Source organism: Notothenia coriiceps, unplaced genomic scaffold (genome assembly GCF_000735185.1).
Source record: "Notothenia coriiceps isolate Sejong01 unplaced genomic scaffold, NC01 NC01_scaffold00027156, whole genome shotgun sequence".
Taxonomy (NCBI): domain Eukaryota; kingdom Metazoa; phylum Chordata; class Actinopteri; order Perciformes; family Nototheniidae; genus Notothenia; species Notothenia coriiceps.
This window is the reverse complement of record NW_011359857.1, coordinates 25,723-40,970: the sequence shown is the minus strand read 5'-3', so window position 1 is coordinate 40,970 and position 15,248 is coordinate 25,723. Positions and strand designations below refer to the sequence as shown.

The following is a 15,248-nucleotide window of genomic DNA, read 5'->3' as shown; positions in this document are numbered from 1 at the left end:
TACAGTCTGTCTCTGTGGGTCAGTACAGTCTGTAGTGAGGGAACAATGGAGCGTGAGATGGGTCGGAGAATCGGAGCAGCGGGAGCAGTACTGCAGTCGCTTTACCGCACCGTTGTGACGAAAAGGGAGCTGAGTCAGAAGGCAAAGCTCTCTGTCTACCGGGCCATTTTCGTTCCTACCCTCACCTATGGTCATGAAGGATGGATCATAACCGAAAGAACGAGATCGCGGGTACAAGCGGCCGAGATGGGTTTTCTCCGCAGGGTGGCTGGTGTCTCCCTTAGGGATAAGGTGAGAAGTTCGGTCATCCGGGAGGGACTCGGAGTTGAACCGCTCCTCCTTCGCGTCGAAAGGAGCCAGTTGAGGTGGTTCGGGCACCTAGTTAGGATGCCACCTGAGTGCCTCCCTAGGGAGGTGTTCCAGGCACGTCCAGCTGGGAAGAGACCAAGGGGTAGACCTAGGACCAGATGGAGGGATTATATCTCTTCGCTGGCCGGGAGCGCTGGACCTCAGTCAGAGCTGGTTGATGTGGCCAGGGAAAAGAAAGTTTGGGGCTCTCTGCTGGAACTGCTACCTCCGCGACCCGACCACGGATAAGCGGGAGAAGATGGATGGATGGATGGACAATTTCAAATAAAGGCTATTTTGTATTATTATGATACCCGATCATTATTTTTAAGTACATTTTCTTCATTTAAACACCAGTAATTGAAAATAAACTTTAAAATAGAGTATAACACTTTAAACCATTTTGTGATTGGGTCAGACATGGGGGCCAATGGATAAAGTCGATGCCAATAAATATACAAATATATTCAGTATCTTTAATTTTGCACTATTTGCATGTGTTTACAATCCAAGCCGTAAAGACATTGTATGTTGGTTGTTGTTGCTTTGATTGTTGTTGCAGAAGAAGGTTGGTCAAACAGGTTCTTTTAACAAACACTTGATAAGTGAACTTATTATACAACTTGACCTCATGTTTATGTTTGAATGGTGTAAATTCAAACTGCAGTGTTGTTGTTTTCTGGTTACCATGACAGCTACATTTTCACAGAAGGAGCCTTACTCATCTCAGCTAGGTAACAAATGTCCTTAAGTGGCTTTAATCTTGTTATTATTTATTATTTGATTTCGACTCGCCTAAGTTGCACTAGGTGAAAGCCACTGATCTCTGTGATTTCTATGATTATTTCTTATGAATATTTGATTATTGAACTGATTTACATGTTCTTTTGATTGTTTTTGTTGCTGTTTCCATAAAAATACTGTCAGAGCTGAAATAACAGAATGTTTTTTTTTAGAAAGAAATTGTCTTATAATCATGCTATTAGTAGATGTTTTGTTTTAGTGTAGCCTTTTATATATTTAGAAGTTGGTCTTTTTGTGTGTTTGTGTTTTAACCCATTTTGAATAAAGGTATTTCAGATTAGATTTAGGTTTAGATTCAAGCAGAAACTGTGCGTATTATTTTCTGTTTAGTGCATCCTAGACAGGCATTGAAACCCTCATAAGCTTTGGTTTAGACGTCGTCATGAACAGTGTGATGGTCGGGGACCAGAGGTTGACCCACCATAGTCAGCACTGTCAAAGTAAGTCAAAGAGCGGCAAACTGAGGACTCTGCATCAGAGCACCTTGGACCTGGGTGACACAGCACCCTGCTACACCACCACCCACAGCCAGGTCAGCACCCGTCAGATACCCGACAGATTCATACCTTTTACAGAAGCCTCTTCATCATGTTGTGTCTTCATGTTGGTCAGAGTTATTCTGGAGAGTCTGCTGGTGGACGTCCTCTCATCTTCCACCTGAGAGATCCCAGCTTCCCCTCCCAGCACCGGAACCGGCTGGACCTCAGCACAGCGCTGCAGGGGCCGGTGCAGGGGCTGCTGCAGTCACACTCTGCAGACGTGCATGGGCCCAAACACATAACTCCGGTAACTGCAGCGAAAGTAAAACTGCAAACACACTTTCTGTTGTCTATATTGCATTATAATCTGTTAAATGCACTTAATTATTATAGTAAAAAATACTAAATATTCATAATTGCTTCATAACATTAATGATTACACATCATAAATCAATATATAATGCCAAGTATCATCATTTTGTACATTTGCTGGACACTTACTTACTCACTTACTGATGTTGTCCAATGAAAATAAACTAACCCTTTATTGTAATGAGATATCTAAAGTCCACTCAGTAAAACCTCTGATTAATATGATATATGACATGATATAATATGTCTATAAAATGTCCACAAAATGAAACAAGAATTTTAAACCTGTCTTTATCCTATTCACAAAAATGTATGCAAATTAGCAGATATTTCATGAGATAATACCCTATTTGAATATTTAAACATATCATTTCGGAAAAAGTGTTATACAAAATAGAATTGTATAAATGTGTGTAATCAACAAGGGAAGTTTCATCGTTTTATCTATTATGACAATTGATTACCCATGTCACCTGTAGTGTTTCCCATTATAAATCAAATCATGTCTCTGTCTTGCTGCAGAGGACCGACCAGAGGAAGGAGAACTGGGCTCGGTACCGCAGTGGCCAGGCCGTCAAAGAGATCACCAACCGACAACCCACTGTGTCCTGGACCTCCTACAGAGCAGGACACACACTCCCAGCACCGGAGGAAGCCTGTCTGCAGGCTGGCAGAGCAACACAGTGGCACCAACACAACCTACTGACAGGTGCTTTGCTCAGCTTCATAAAGGAAATACATGTTCACAGAGCCGGTTTGAAAGACATGTAATAACAGGAATATTAGTTTTTCATCCCAAAATGTAGAGCTTCTGATTAACTTCTATAGGTCTTTATGAAACCAGGATAAAAAACATGAGTTCCATAATTGATTCATGTATTTGCCAATGTCCATCTGCAGTAGGTTCACGCATAACAATCAGAAGACATACAAAATATTGTAAAGTCTTTATCACACCAACAACTATAAAGCCAGATCTATGGAAATACCAGCAAATATATCTTCAGTGCAAATATAACATGACAGTTCATTTTCAAGTAAATCATTTGTGTCTCAAGTTTAAATGTCCAATATCATGGTCAGTTCAATAGTGATATAAAAACTCCCTCAGTGGAGAAAGACAGATATTAATTCTGATTATTCTCATAATTATTCTTTGTACATTATATGACTATAGTTATGATAAAAATTTACAATTTTATGTTAAATATACCCCAGAGCATCTATTAAAAAAAAACGTCAAAATAATTACTTTGTAAATATTTTCCACTTTTATATACATTTTTCAATGGTGGACATGGTATTTAAAGCATTGCAGTTATTTTGTGTTGCTAGTTGTAGTGTGTGATAACAGTTTGGGTATTCACTGCTCTCCAGTGGTCACAGGGAGTACCTGCGCTTCATTTTAATTTAAAGGTCCCCTATTATACTCTTTTTCAATAATATATTATTTGTCTCAGATATATACAAAACATTCCTTTGAAGTTTTTGATTCGAAATACCAAACGAATCATGCATTGTAGCATCCCATAAAACTCTTTTGTTTGAAATGCTAAGGAGCTGCTGCTGGCCATTCCCCTCTGAGAAGCGATTGGTTAAAAACACGATGGTGCTCTAGAAGGAGATGCAGTTGAAAAGGTGGGCGGGAGTTACCTTGGTTGGTTATTGGCTAATGATTGCACAACCCAATACAAAACATTGTGAAATCTCAAAGTTGCCAAAATCTGATCCGCTCATTTTCCGACTTTTCTATAAACGGATCAGGCCAAATGAGAGAGAATATTTTCTCCTGAAACTTTCCGAATCTCTTATTATTCATTTATAATTAATAATTAAATTAATAATTGTTAAGAATATGTACAACACAATATATTTGTTGCATGTTTAGAAACAACACACAATTCATTGACAGTTATATTGATTCTCAAATGTCACATTTAGATATTGTAATGAAGCCTTTAATCGCTTTAAATGTTTGGTTTTGTCCGTCCAAAATCCCGGAGATATTCCCTCTGATATGACACAGAGAAGAAAAATTACCTCAAATGATTAATCGATTATCAACCAGTTAAAGTTTGTGATTCCGTGAATATCTATAAAGTTGTATGAACCTGTGTGCAGGTGAGCCGAGGCAGCAGGCGGGGGGGCCAGGGGGGCCCTTCAGGAGGCGCAAAGATGAACTACTGTGGGTGGCGAGGCCCCGGGAGACAGACTGCACTGCCCTCAGACTCTACTGACACACTTACAACAAAATATATGAACATTGTTAAATATATAATCCTGACACTTTCACTCTTATGAACATTTGAATTGAGGTTTAAGTGGCTCATATCATATTCTCTAGAAAATTATAGACAGATTAATCAATAATGACAAATATTAATCGCAGCTTTCTTCACTGAAAGACCCTTTTGCCGTACAATTCACACTGAAGCACTTTGTGACAGTACATCAATATTGTAAATGCGCCTCCACAACTGCTTACAAGTAAAAGTCCTTCTCTTCTGTAATACAACTTAGTGCACACCCTTCATAATGTCATCTACGGGGTGTGTGTCAGCAGATTACAGTAAATAATTACTCTGGCATGTTGTGTTGAGGGAACAGCCCTGAAAGTAAACATGATATGAATGCATCTGCAATTAACATTAGATATTTAAGGGTTAGAAAAAAGAATCACTAGGGACCAGAACCAAAGTAAGTAACCTTATGATACTATCCACTTTAACGTATCATCTCTTGAATTGGTGCGTTTTGTCATTCAAAATCTCATTAAAATAGTGAAAATTCCCCAGCCAGTGGTCATAGGGACATTGCGTCAATTATATAATCTAAAATTACACAGATCCTCATCTTCGACCCAGATTCCCTCTCCTCACACTTTCCCCATTACTTTTGTTCTTCCCAATCCTTAACCATCATGCAAAGAAGACATTGAAAATGTCTCCCAGAAAGGCATTACGATATAGTCTCACATTTACAGCTTGTTCAAGAAGACCTTTGACTGAGAGATATTGAATCTACATTTGCTAGTTATGTTTCCTTCAGTCCCCTTTTCTACAGTTCTAAAGTTATCAACCACGCCAATATTTGCACACACTTGCCAACATGTGTGATTGGTGAAAATAAGCTATACACAACATTGCCTCATTGACAACGTTTTTAGGAGTTGTGCATTTGCAGACATTTTCTTATTCACACATTAGACCCTGAGCTACACCAGGATTTTGTGTATGCATGCATCCAACTGATAAATATTCTTCCATTAACTGCTTCATGGTCCATATGTTCTCCAGCTCATGTCTGTTGGGGGTTTGCTCCCGAGCAGATAGTGTGCAGTGCAATCAAATTCCTACTGGGGACAAAACAAATGCTATAATCGCAGTGAAAGACAACATTTGTTGACCTGAGAGCAACTATTTTTGGTATGAGCTACAGTTTTCAGTTATGTGATCCATTGAATGTGAAAAAAAAAATGCAATGATTGACACTTTAAGAGGCCTCATTATGCTTTTCTTGTATTATATAGGTTTGTGCATGTAAATTGTCTGCAAAGGCTAAAATCCCAAATCTCCCTCCAGAGGATTTTTTCTCTCCCACACACACACCTCAAATGTTTTATAGATATCAAATATATCTTTGGAAGATGAACAGTTGTCATTTTTCAATTAAAACTACCTCAGGCCCCTCTAGAACACTTTAAAAGAAAAATAAATAAATACAAAATGCCAGTATAAATTAATTTAAATCAAACTTTATTCATTTTTGTAAAGAAGTCCAATAAAGACAAATAATGAAATGAGTTGAGACAGTAATCAAACCACAAAGGATGAAATTGAGGGAAGAGAGGAACACATAAATAACAAAGAAAAGGAGGACATACAGGGACAGAGTAAGGGATAGGCCTATTTACACAGAGTCCCCCACATGAGTTACACACTGTGGGGTTTTTAAAGAAGAGCTAATAGACCACAGGGCCCAGCTAGCAGCGGTACAGCAGTAGGCTTTATCTAGAAACTCCTGAAGAGCTCAGCTTTAGATCCAGTTCTGTTTTCAGCATTAGTTTTAAATATAACAAAAGCAGAAAAAAAAAAAAAAGGTAAACTGTACATGACCTGTCCTTGTGGCAAAAAGTGTCCTGAATAAGAAAAAAAGAAAAATACTGTGAGGAATCTATGGGGGGTTAAAAATGATGCAGTAATGCTACAAAACTGCCCAGTAGTCACGTTGTCTAAGTAGAAGGAATGGCTTAAAAGCATTACTGACATCTTAAAATGAAACACATGTCACCTAAGAGTGTGTACTTGTGTGTTGAGCATTTCAGTGCTGTGTGTGAACGTGTGACAACAGATACCTTCATGTGGTGGTGGCTGCATGCATGGCAGATAGCTTTAAAAAAAAAAAAAAAGTGTCAAAAAAAAAAAAAAAGGTCTACGAGAAATGAAACTTATCCGATGTGTGAAAATAAAAAATAAGTGTCAGGGACCGAGGAAGCCGGGGCCATTTTTTGCTATCCTCTCTTTCTTCAATCAACTTCCTTCCCCATTCCATTTGTCATCTTCCAGACATTCCTATCCACATCTCCCCGTCTACTCGTTCTTCTTCTCCTTCTGTTTGAGCAGTTTGTTGATTTCCCTCTTGGCCATGGACGCGTACTTGGTGATGACGCCGTGCTGGTTCATGCCAGGCAGCAGCAGCAAGAAGCTCACTGCAGAAGAACAAACAACGTGGAGCGTGTCAGCAGCTTAGAAAAGCCACAAGTTAAGCCTTTTATCATGTGTTCAACCTCGTGAAATAAAAAGCAGATGCATGTAAAACCTCAAGTTTTACATGCATCATGTAAAAGTGCTCAGGATTACACCAAATAGATTTTATTGGATTGCTAAATATATGGTAATCAAACATGTACATATTGTACATCAGCATTAATCCAGAAAACAGTGTTCTAAAAAGACAAATCATTTTTAAACATAAAACTATAAAGTAAAATGCATAACAGATATAGTGGCAACTATATTCACAACTCTAATATTGAGTTTGTATTAAAAGCTTCTGAAAAGCTTCAATAGCCTGATATATTTTCCAACACGTCACAGTATCTTTAGTTAAACACATTGTACACAGAAATTTGAAAAACACTAAAGATTGTTATGATAGAGAATTTACAAAGTACCTTTGAAATAGTCAGATTAATGGTTTAAAATGTACTTGAAATAAATGCCAAATACTTTACTCCAAAATCTCTATTTAACACTAAAATCCCAGTTTGGACAGCTTTGGGCAAGTTGGATTCTTTTTAATGTGACTTGGGGAAAAAATGTTTCCGTGAAGTTCCCAAATCCACCTACACATTACCATTGAGGAGTGAGAGTGATGCGAACGTAGTTTGCCCAAACCGAAAGCTATGTTAGGCTCTGAAAACTGGAAAACTAGTATTATTGCCATAAATGTTAATCATTTGAAATTGCCACAGAGACATTGGATTAACTGTCAGCAGCGTTTATATGCGTTTTAATGCCATTGAACACAACTTCTGATCAGAAAACAGCAAAGGTAAGACGTATTTGCCGTTTTGGCTACGTACAGTTAAGTGAAGTTGTGTGTTGTCTTTGCTTGCTTTCACTGCCGCGAGTTTTGGTCGCACAGTGATGATACTTATACCATTGGAATCTGTGGAAGCCCTCAGACCAGGGGGGCGTCTTGCCGTCATTTGACAAAAAAAAAAATTATTCGAGAGAAGATCGAGAGTTTTTATCATTTCAAATGACGAAATGGAAAAAGGACAAGGACATCCCTCTCTGTTGGAGGGGCAAAGGAGTCTGGTGGGATTCTTCTCGGAGTATTTCCCCGACATCGGCGGTGCCTTCTACAGGACAACACGGAACGTGCGCGATTTGGATGCGATGAGCGGAGGGGTGCTAGTTGAGCACGCGCTGGAGCCTCGCAGCCGCGAAACTGAGGCTCGGTGATAACATGAAGAGCCGTTTGGGAGCCGAAAACACCTGGCGCTTTAAGAGAGCCGAGCCAAATGATCCGGCTCACTAACGTAAAGAGATCTATGAGGGACAGCTCAATTCAAAATTCAATAGTAGCTGCAGACATGCTAGGAATCTATGGAACCCTAAATGGCTCCTGTCAAAAGAATGTTTATTAGTTCTTGTTTTCGACTCGACACATGAAACGCTTCATGTTCAAAACATTGCTGCTATGCAACGACAAAATGTCACATCTTTAACTTTACTCTATTATTACTTATGAAAAGGACGTTTTTTTTACATTTCAATGGCACTCTGAGAAACAACTTAGCAGAGCAGTCAATAACAAGATGGTTGGTGAAGATTCCAGAAAGTTTTGAAAAGATTGTGCGATTAAGACCTAGAAATATGAAAGTAGCCTGTGAAAGTGAGCCTTGAGATCTGATAAAGAATTATTTGTCGTTTCAGAGTCATGTGCTCTCCGAAGTCATTTCTACTACATTGGAAAGAAACCCAGTATGTTTACTCACGTACTGTAGTTCAGTACAATTTTGAGGTAGTTGTTCTTTACTTGAGGAATTAGATTTGATGCTACTTCTCTACAAGTGTATATGTTTGACTGCATTTCATTAAATTGCTTTTAACATAACAAAAACATATTTACTTTATGATATCATTCAGTTGTATAACAATGAGTACCTAAACAGGCTCCATATTACCAAACTACAACAACACTATATGGGTTCATCAGTAAGGAAACAAAAGTATAATATTTTATGGCACATTTGCATGAAACTACTTTCATTTTTTTTTAAAAACCTTTTGCTGACAATACTTTTGTATTTTAAGACTATGGTATTTCTTCTTCTGCTTAAATAATCTGATTACTACTTCTTCCTCCACATGAATTCTTGGCATGTCTCTGCTTATGTAACAGCTGGCAGACCTGCTGATTCACTAACTGTCACTTTGCCCAAGGCGTTTGTGTGGAAAGACAGGTAGGGCTTCACAGTAATGCTGCGCTCAGTCACAGTACGGGAACAGACACGTCAACGATAACTACCCGTTTGTGATCTGTGGTGCACCACAGCAGCCACATTTGTTCACTGTGTAGTTCGTGGTTTTTAATCAATTTCCGTGTGTGTTTTTTTTTAACTGCACTTCAAAACTGTGTGAAAGGTGCCATCTAAATAACTTAATATTATAACCCCCAATTCCCAAAGAAAACTATACTGCATGAACACCTCAAGCTGCTCAAATGTCAAAGACTTAATATATCCGCTTTTAAATATTCTTTGTGAAGAAATCTTAACGTCATTCCATTCTACTGGTTTATAATAATAATACAGAAAATTATATGACAAACACAGGAGAATTAAAAAACCGTTGCTCAAGCAGGATAAATACTGCATGTACTCACCAATCAGGTAGGTGAGGAACAGGTTGTGCACCTGCTGTCCGATCCAGGCCACTGCCAGCAGACTGCTGATCACTGACGCAAAGTACTGTGGAGATCAGAGAGGTCACATTACACTCAGACACACAAACTGCTTCCTGTCTGCACACAGAGCATCAGTTATTGAGGATCATCTGTCAGAGATACTGCAACATAACCATTTTTATCAGCAGAATATTGGCTGTTATTGTGACCAAACAAACAAAGCCGCCTTTGAATTAAAAAATGTGATGTGAACAGTGTGTCTGACAGTGTTAAAGTATGCTGTGAAACACTTATTATCATAGCCTGTAACCCAGTTAGAGGCCTGCTAAGTGGAGCAGCAAAGCCAAATCAGCTGAGGATATTTTTATCTGGAGCACAGAGCAGGGTTCTTACACCTTTTCCAAAGTCAAATTCAAGCACTTTTCAAGCATTTTCAAGGTGCATTTTCAAGCTTTTCAAGCAGCGTACAGCTGTTGTAAATTACATATTTATATGCACATACTTACTCAAATTATTATTTCCCTACCTCACATTAAATCAGATGTTCTTTATGCTATAAACAACCAAATGTGTGTTTCGTAATAGCATTCTACATAAGGATGAAAATTTAAGATAAAACAAAGTTTAATATTGTAAAATGAGTGACCCATATCATATATAGTAGACTGGGCATCCCATATAACCTGGCTGAGCCAATATAAAACAATCAGCCAACTAACTTTTAAATAAATTCTTTATTAACATTTTTAACATTTTTGAGGTCCTTTTAGGGTGGCAGTAAACATACGGCTCTCCAAGGTTAGGACAAAACCATTGAAACACAAAGCTGATATAAAAAAAAGCGTGTGCAGAGATCCTCTTTCTGTGTAAGAGTTTTGGAGGTTTCCAGGGAATCTTTTTTCGAATATGAAACTTTTATTGCCAAAATCTCCCGATAAATACATGTTTGAAGCTTGTAAAGGGAAGATGACAGCTCTCCCTCGCACTAATGCTTTTACGTAGCGATGCTCCCCCCTCCCTCCCGCTGACATTATGAATGTATGGCGTATAGTAATCATAGATAACACGGCAGGGTCCGTTACAGTTTGTTTTCATCTGATTTCAAATAAACAAAGTCTTGGCTTTCAGAATATTAAACTTGTTTCGGCAAATTCAGATGATAAATACAACTTTGAAGCTTGTAACGGCATAATTACAAGCGGAGAACGGAATAACGTAACGTCACAGCAGGCATAACAACAGCCGGTGTTTCTCGTGAGTGTTTTTTATTTTCGGATAGCCAACGCTCGTTAAAACAGCAACCTCCTGGCATACTGTCATTCTCTCATTAGAATGCCCAGGTCACACAAAATAAAACACTTGCAGGTCGCGCGCATAGCGCGGGAAGGCCGGAGCGGAGATGTTTTATGTAGAAGCGAAGCAACTAAGCTCGCTCCGACTTCTTTATTTTCTTTTAATCTAAAAAGCGAAGTATTCAGTCAGACAGCAATTTATTGTAAAAGTAAAGCATTTACAATTTCAAGCACTTTATCTCAAATCCAAGCACCATTCCCAAAATTCAAGCACTTTTCAAGTCATGAAAACACCTCGTAAAAATTCAACGATTTCAAGCACCCGTACGAACCCTGACAGAGGAATTTCATCATTGTGACAAACCCATAAGAAAGGCTTAAGAGTAGCTATCAGGACGAAGTGTACAGTATGCAACGGCAAGTATTTGACTGGCTTCTTCCTTATGGTGTGGTTTTAACTTTTATATGATGCAATTTACCATTTTGGGCTTTTCTTCCTTGAGTGTACACAGGCGCTTCCACCAGCCCACGGTGCGGCGCTGAGTCTTCACCAGGTTACCGCAGATTTCGTGGAAACGCTGCTGCTGCTCCGTGGTCCTGGGAACAAGGAAGGGTTTTAAAACAAAAACTAAATGTGTACAACAAGGGCTACACAAGTACGGCCAAGTTTATAATCACGATTATTTGTATCATAAATATTCATCACAACTACTTGATTTTAGCCTCACAATTTTAAATTGGACTTCGGAATTAAAATAAACTGCTTCCATATTGTGCTACATTGCTGCTAATGTAGCAATTAGCGCTGAACAATACTGAAAAAGAAAAAAAAGGTTTTACATTATTTCTTTTCCTGAAAATATAGGTTGCAAATTGCAATATTAAAAACAAAATGTAAAGGAAAAAAACAGCATACATTTTCAAGGATACATTTTAAAAGTTAAATAAATCTGGTACATTTTAGAGAACAAAAGAGAGGCCAGGTAATATATTTGTGCTCTTGCCATCCTGAAGTTTTTGTTCAGTTTTAAATCAGACAAATATTCACCAACAACATCTGATCATGTGCTCAAGAGGAAGTGAAAAAGTTCAGTGTGGTTTGTCACATCCAAATAGCTTCCCTCACTTGTTAAAAGCTCTTTGATAGAGATAACAGAGCTGATGTTCATGATTACTAAATAAATCCTGGTTTTAAATTAGGTTGTTCACCCTTTTTTGGTCTATCACTTGGTAAAAAAATAATAGGCTTTTGAAAAGGTCAAAGTGAAAAACTGGGAATTTTTGACCATTTCATTAGTTAGAAGATCAGATTGAGCCACTATACAGGGCCAGAAAACACCCTGTGCCTGTATGTTACAGTGCTGCAAGACTAAGGGATTAAACAAGGGTAAGAGTAGGGCATGTCTTGAGGGGGGCCGTTGACAAAAGTGGCCTTCATTTTCTGCTTAGCCATCGTCGCCTATTTCCGTCCTTGTTGTTAGGGAGCCAAACAGGGGCCGTGACCAGACTTTGGTAGCCCGGTTTAACTGACACTCACGCTAACTGTCTGAAAATGCTGCAGGCTCAGCAGCAGCATGAGCTACACAGCACATTTTTTAAAGAATCTTGACTATACAGATCAATAGGCCTATATCTAACAAAACACAGCTCCCTCTTAAACCTAGGCACGAGTTTGGAAACACATCCCCTGTGTTAGTTTCCTCCATAACTAAACCAAGAGGAAAGGCGGGGTTTAGCCTACTGAAAAACTACAGAATGCATGCAGTGAAGCATGTATAACAACCACAAAACTCTTCACTTAACCATGCATCTTTAAAACACTCCATCTGATCCTACCCTACATGTCTGCTGCCTCAGCCTGTGGAATGTGCTGCAGTGCAGAAGGGTCCAGGTCATGCCCTTATGGTGCTGGGTAATATATTGAGGTGTCTGGTGGAGTGCAGTCATCCAACACACATTGTGCCAACTGCAGGCTGTCACTCTACCCTGACCCGGTTGTTTGGTTTTCACCATCAAACACACACAGCTGAATGAAGAGGCTGTTTGGTATGCACTGTGTAAAGGCAACACTCCATCAAATGCTTGGACAGGTTTAAGTGACAACTCAGACTTTCATATCAGGTATTGCAAAAAGAGAGCTTTTCCTCTCACTCAAGCAGAATTTAGTGGTTATCATGTCCCTGAGATTTATTAAGCAGATCATTTTAGAGAATAGCTGCCTGTCCATTTTTGTGATTTGAAAGCAACTTAAGAACAATGACATCTAAATCCATAACAAAGGGAAAAATGAGACTGAAAGCCAAAGAAGAATGTATATTTACAAGTAGGAAATTCACATGCTTTTATGGTCTATTGTTGAGCCAATTTTATCCTCATGCCCTCACCACTTATTGGAGCCGAAGACTCTGGGTGCCAGGGTGGGCACCAGGTAGTCTGCTAGGCAGAGCAGCATGACAGCACAGGAGAGACCAGTCAGCACTGATGGGTCCAGGTAGTAAACCATCCTGAAGAAAAACAAAAGCAGTTCGTTGTAGTTTTTTTTTTAACAAACTCATCTTCTATTTGAATCACTATGGCCACTAGGGTTTGTACAGGAATTCCTGCACATGCATGTTGAAGCTATAGTGGTAAAGACTTATGAAAATTGAATGCAAAGGCTTTGTATTGATGCTGACTGATTTAGAGATTGAGGAGGGCGTGTGCATTTGTAAATAATGTATTGTGTTAACAAAACAGTCCTTTTCTAGTATGTAATCTTCAATTTTTTTCTCAACAATCAAAACATAAAATTAAGCTTATTTAACAAAAATGATTTTATATTAAAAACATCTATAGTCTAACCCGTTTTATTCTTCCATCTTTGAACCAGTTTGTTTTAGTACACTGGTCCACCTGGGAATTAGATTACAAAACATAGCATCTCAGTCAGGGTAGGTACTTTTTAGAGACACATCTCCCTGCTGAGCGAGAGAAAATGTATGCTATGCAAACAATGTTTCCAGCTGTGTGTAACTCTGACACAGCAGCACACAGTGAAGTGGACTCACAGGAAGAGCATGGTGGTGCCACCCATCAGGGCTCCGGGGAACCAAGGTTTCTCCCAACGCACAACACGATCCCCTGCCAGGATAACCTCGCCCCAGCCCTGCAGCTGCTCCTCCAGCTGGGCCGTTTCTTGAGCCTGCACACAATATGATATACATTAGAAAATTAAACAACACATTGGGAATTTTCTTTAAACTTGGTAACAAGATGGCCATAACATTAGCATGATTTCAGAGAAAACAGGTCTATATCTGCAGAAGTCAAGGGCAGAAGTTTCTCCTAGGCTATGCAACATAAGCCTGGATGTAAAATTATTCTTCTGCAACAGCCACTCTAATGACACTTGATACGTGCATTAACTTTGAAGCCCCTTAACAGATGTGGGAATGTATGATGAGATTGATGATTGATTTTATTCATGATCATCATGTAGAGAAACACAAATCCAGATGATAACCTGTAAAGGTAAAAACACATTCCAAACATGGTACCAAGAAGATAAATGACAGAACATACAGACATGAACCATTAAACATAAAATAACTAATGAAATCACAGTTTGATATATAAATGTCAGTAATAAGTTAACCTTAGTAATGTTGCGTACGGTGCAATTCAATGCAGTACTACTACTTTTTTGAATATATTTATATTCAGAATTTAAATAATAATTTATCGAAGTCCCAGGTTGAGGGTGTGGGTGCCTTTGGCGATAAGAAAGGCAGTGATAACGGTATTGCTATTGATATGACTGTGCAGTATATACATAATTAAAAAAAAATGGGAACATTTCTAGAACTAACCACACATGTCATCAAGTTAAATCGAGTGTAAATGTCATAACTCAATTTAAGGCCTCTAAAGAACCGTCAGCGAACAGTAACAAGGTTACAAATGGGAAAATGGGACTGAACTAGCTAAAGGTTAGCTAACAAGCTAGCTATCCAGCTAGCTGTCGTTAGCTGCTGTCACCGTCACCTTCTGGAGGAACTTTGACGGATATTTGGAAGGGGTATGCTACTAAATTGCTAGCAGTCAGTTGTTGCAAAAACACAGTACAACATGTAAGTGATTAAATAATCAACACATTTAAAAAAGGGCCATCCTCGGCTGCATGGAAGCCACAAGATTAGCGCTTAATGCTAACGTTACAAACACCCTCAGCAGACAAAACCCTTTAAAAGACAAACAAATACTCACAAGCATATTAGCGCTTTTGTTGTCACCGTCAGCCATCGTTACTTGTTAACCACCGTCTGTTGAGATTCTATTGTGAATTTGGCAATATTTTTTAGAGGCAAACGACCCGCAGAGCAGCAGCAGCAGCAGCAGCACACGCCTCCTTCAGTTGCTTTGGCGTTACTAACGGTCGAGTTCTGGCAGGATGTATTTATGTCCACATTTTGCGTCAAAATTAGCGAATGGCATTCTGGGAAATGAGGTTTAACTTTTGTGTTCATTGTCTGAATCAGGTTTAAGTATTTGCACCTAT

The 15,248-nt window shown here is 38.9% G+C and overlaps 1 protein-coding gene across 1 annotated transcript; it reads right to left on the bottom strand.

The window, feature by feature from the left end:
* Positions 1–5,741: 5,741 nt before the first annotated feature.
* Positions 5,742–15,131, bottom strand: arl6ip1 (ARL6 interacting reticulophagy regulator 1). The gene is made up of 6 exons (XM_010785120.1): positions 14,957–15,131; positions 13,759–13,892; positions 13,096–13,215; positions 11,191–11,308; positions 9,399–9,483; positions 5,742–6,711 (listed from the first exon to the last, which is right to left on the bottom strand). Exons 1-6 carry the CDS (start codon positions 14,990–14,992, stop codon positions 6,593–6,595), a joined length of 612 nt encoding a protein of 203 aa, XP_010783422.1. The 5' UTR covers positions 14,993–15,131; the 3' UTR covers positions 5,742–6,592.
* Positions 15,132–15,248: the final 117 nt, after the last annotated feature.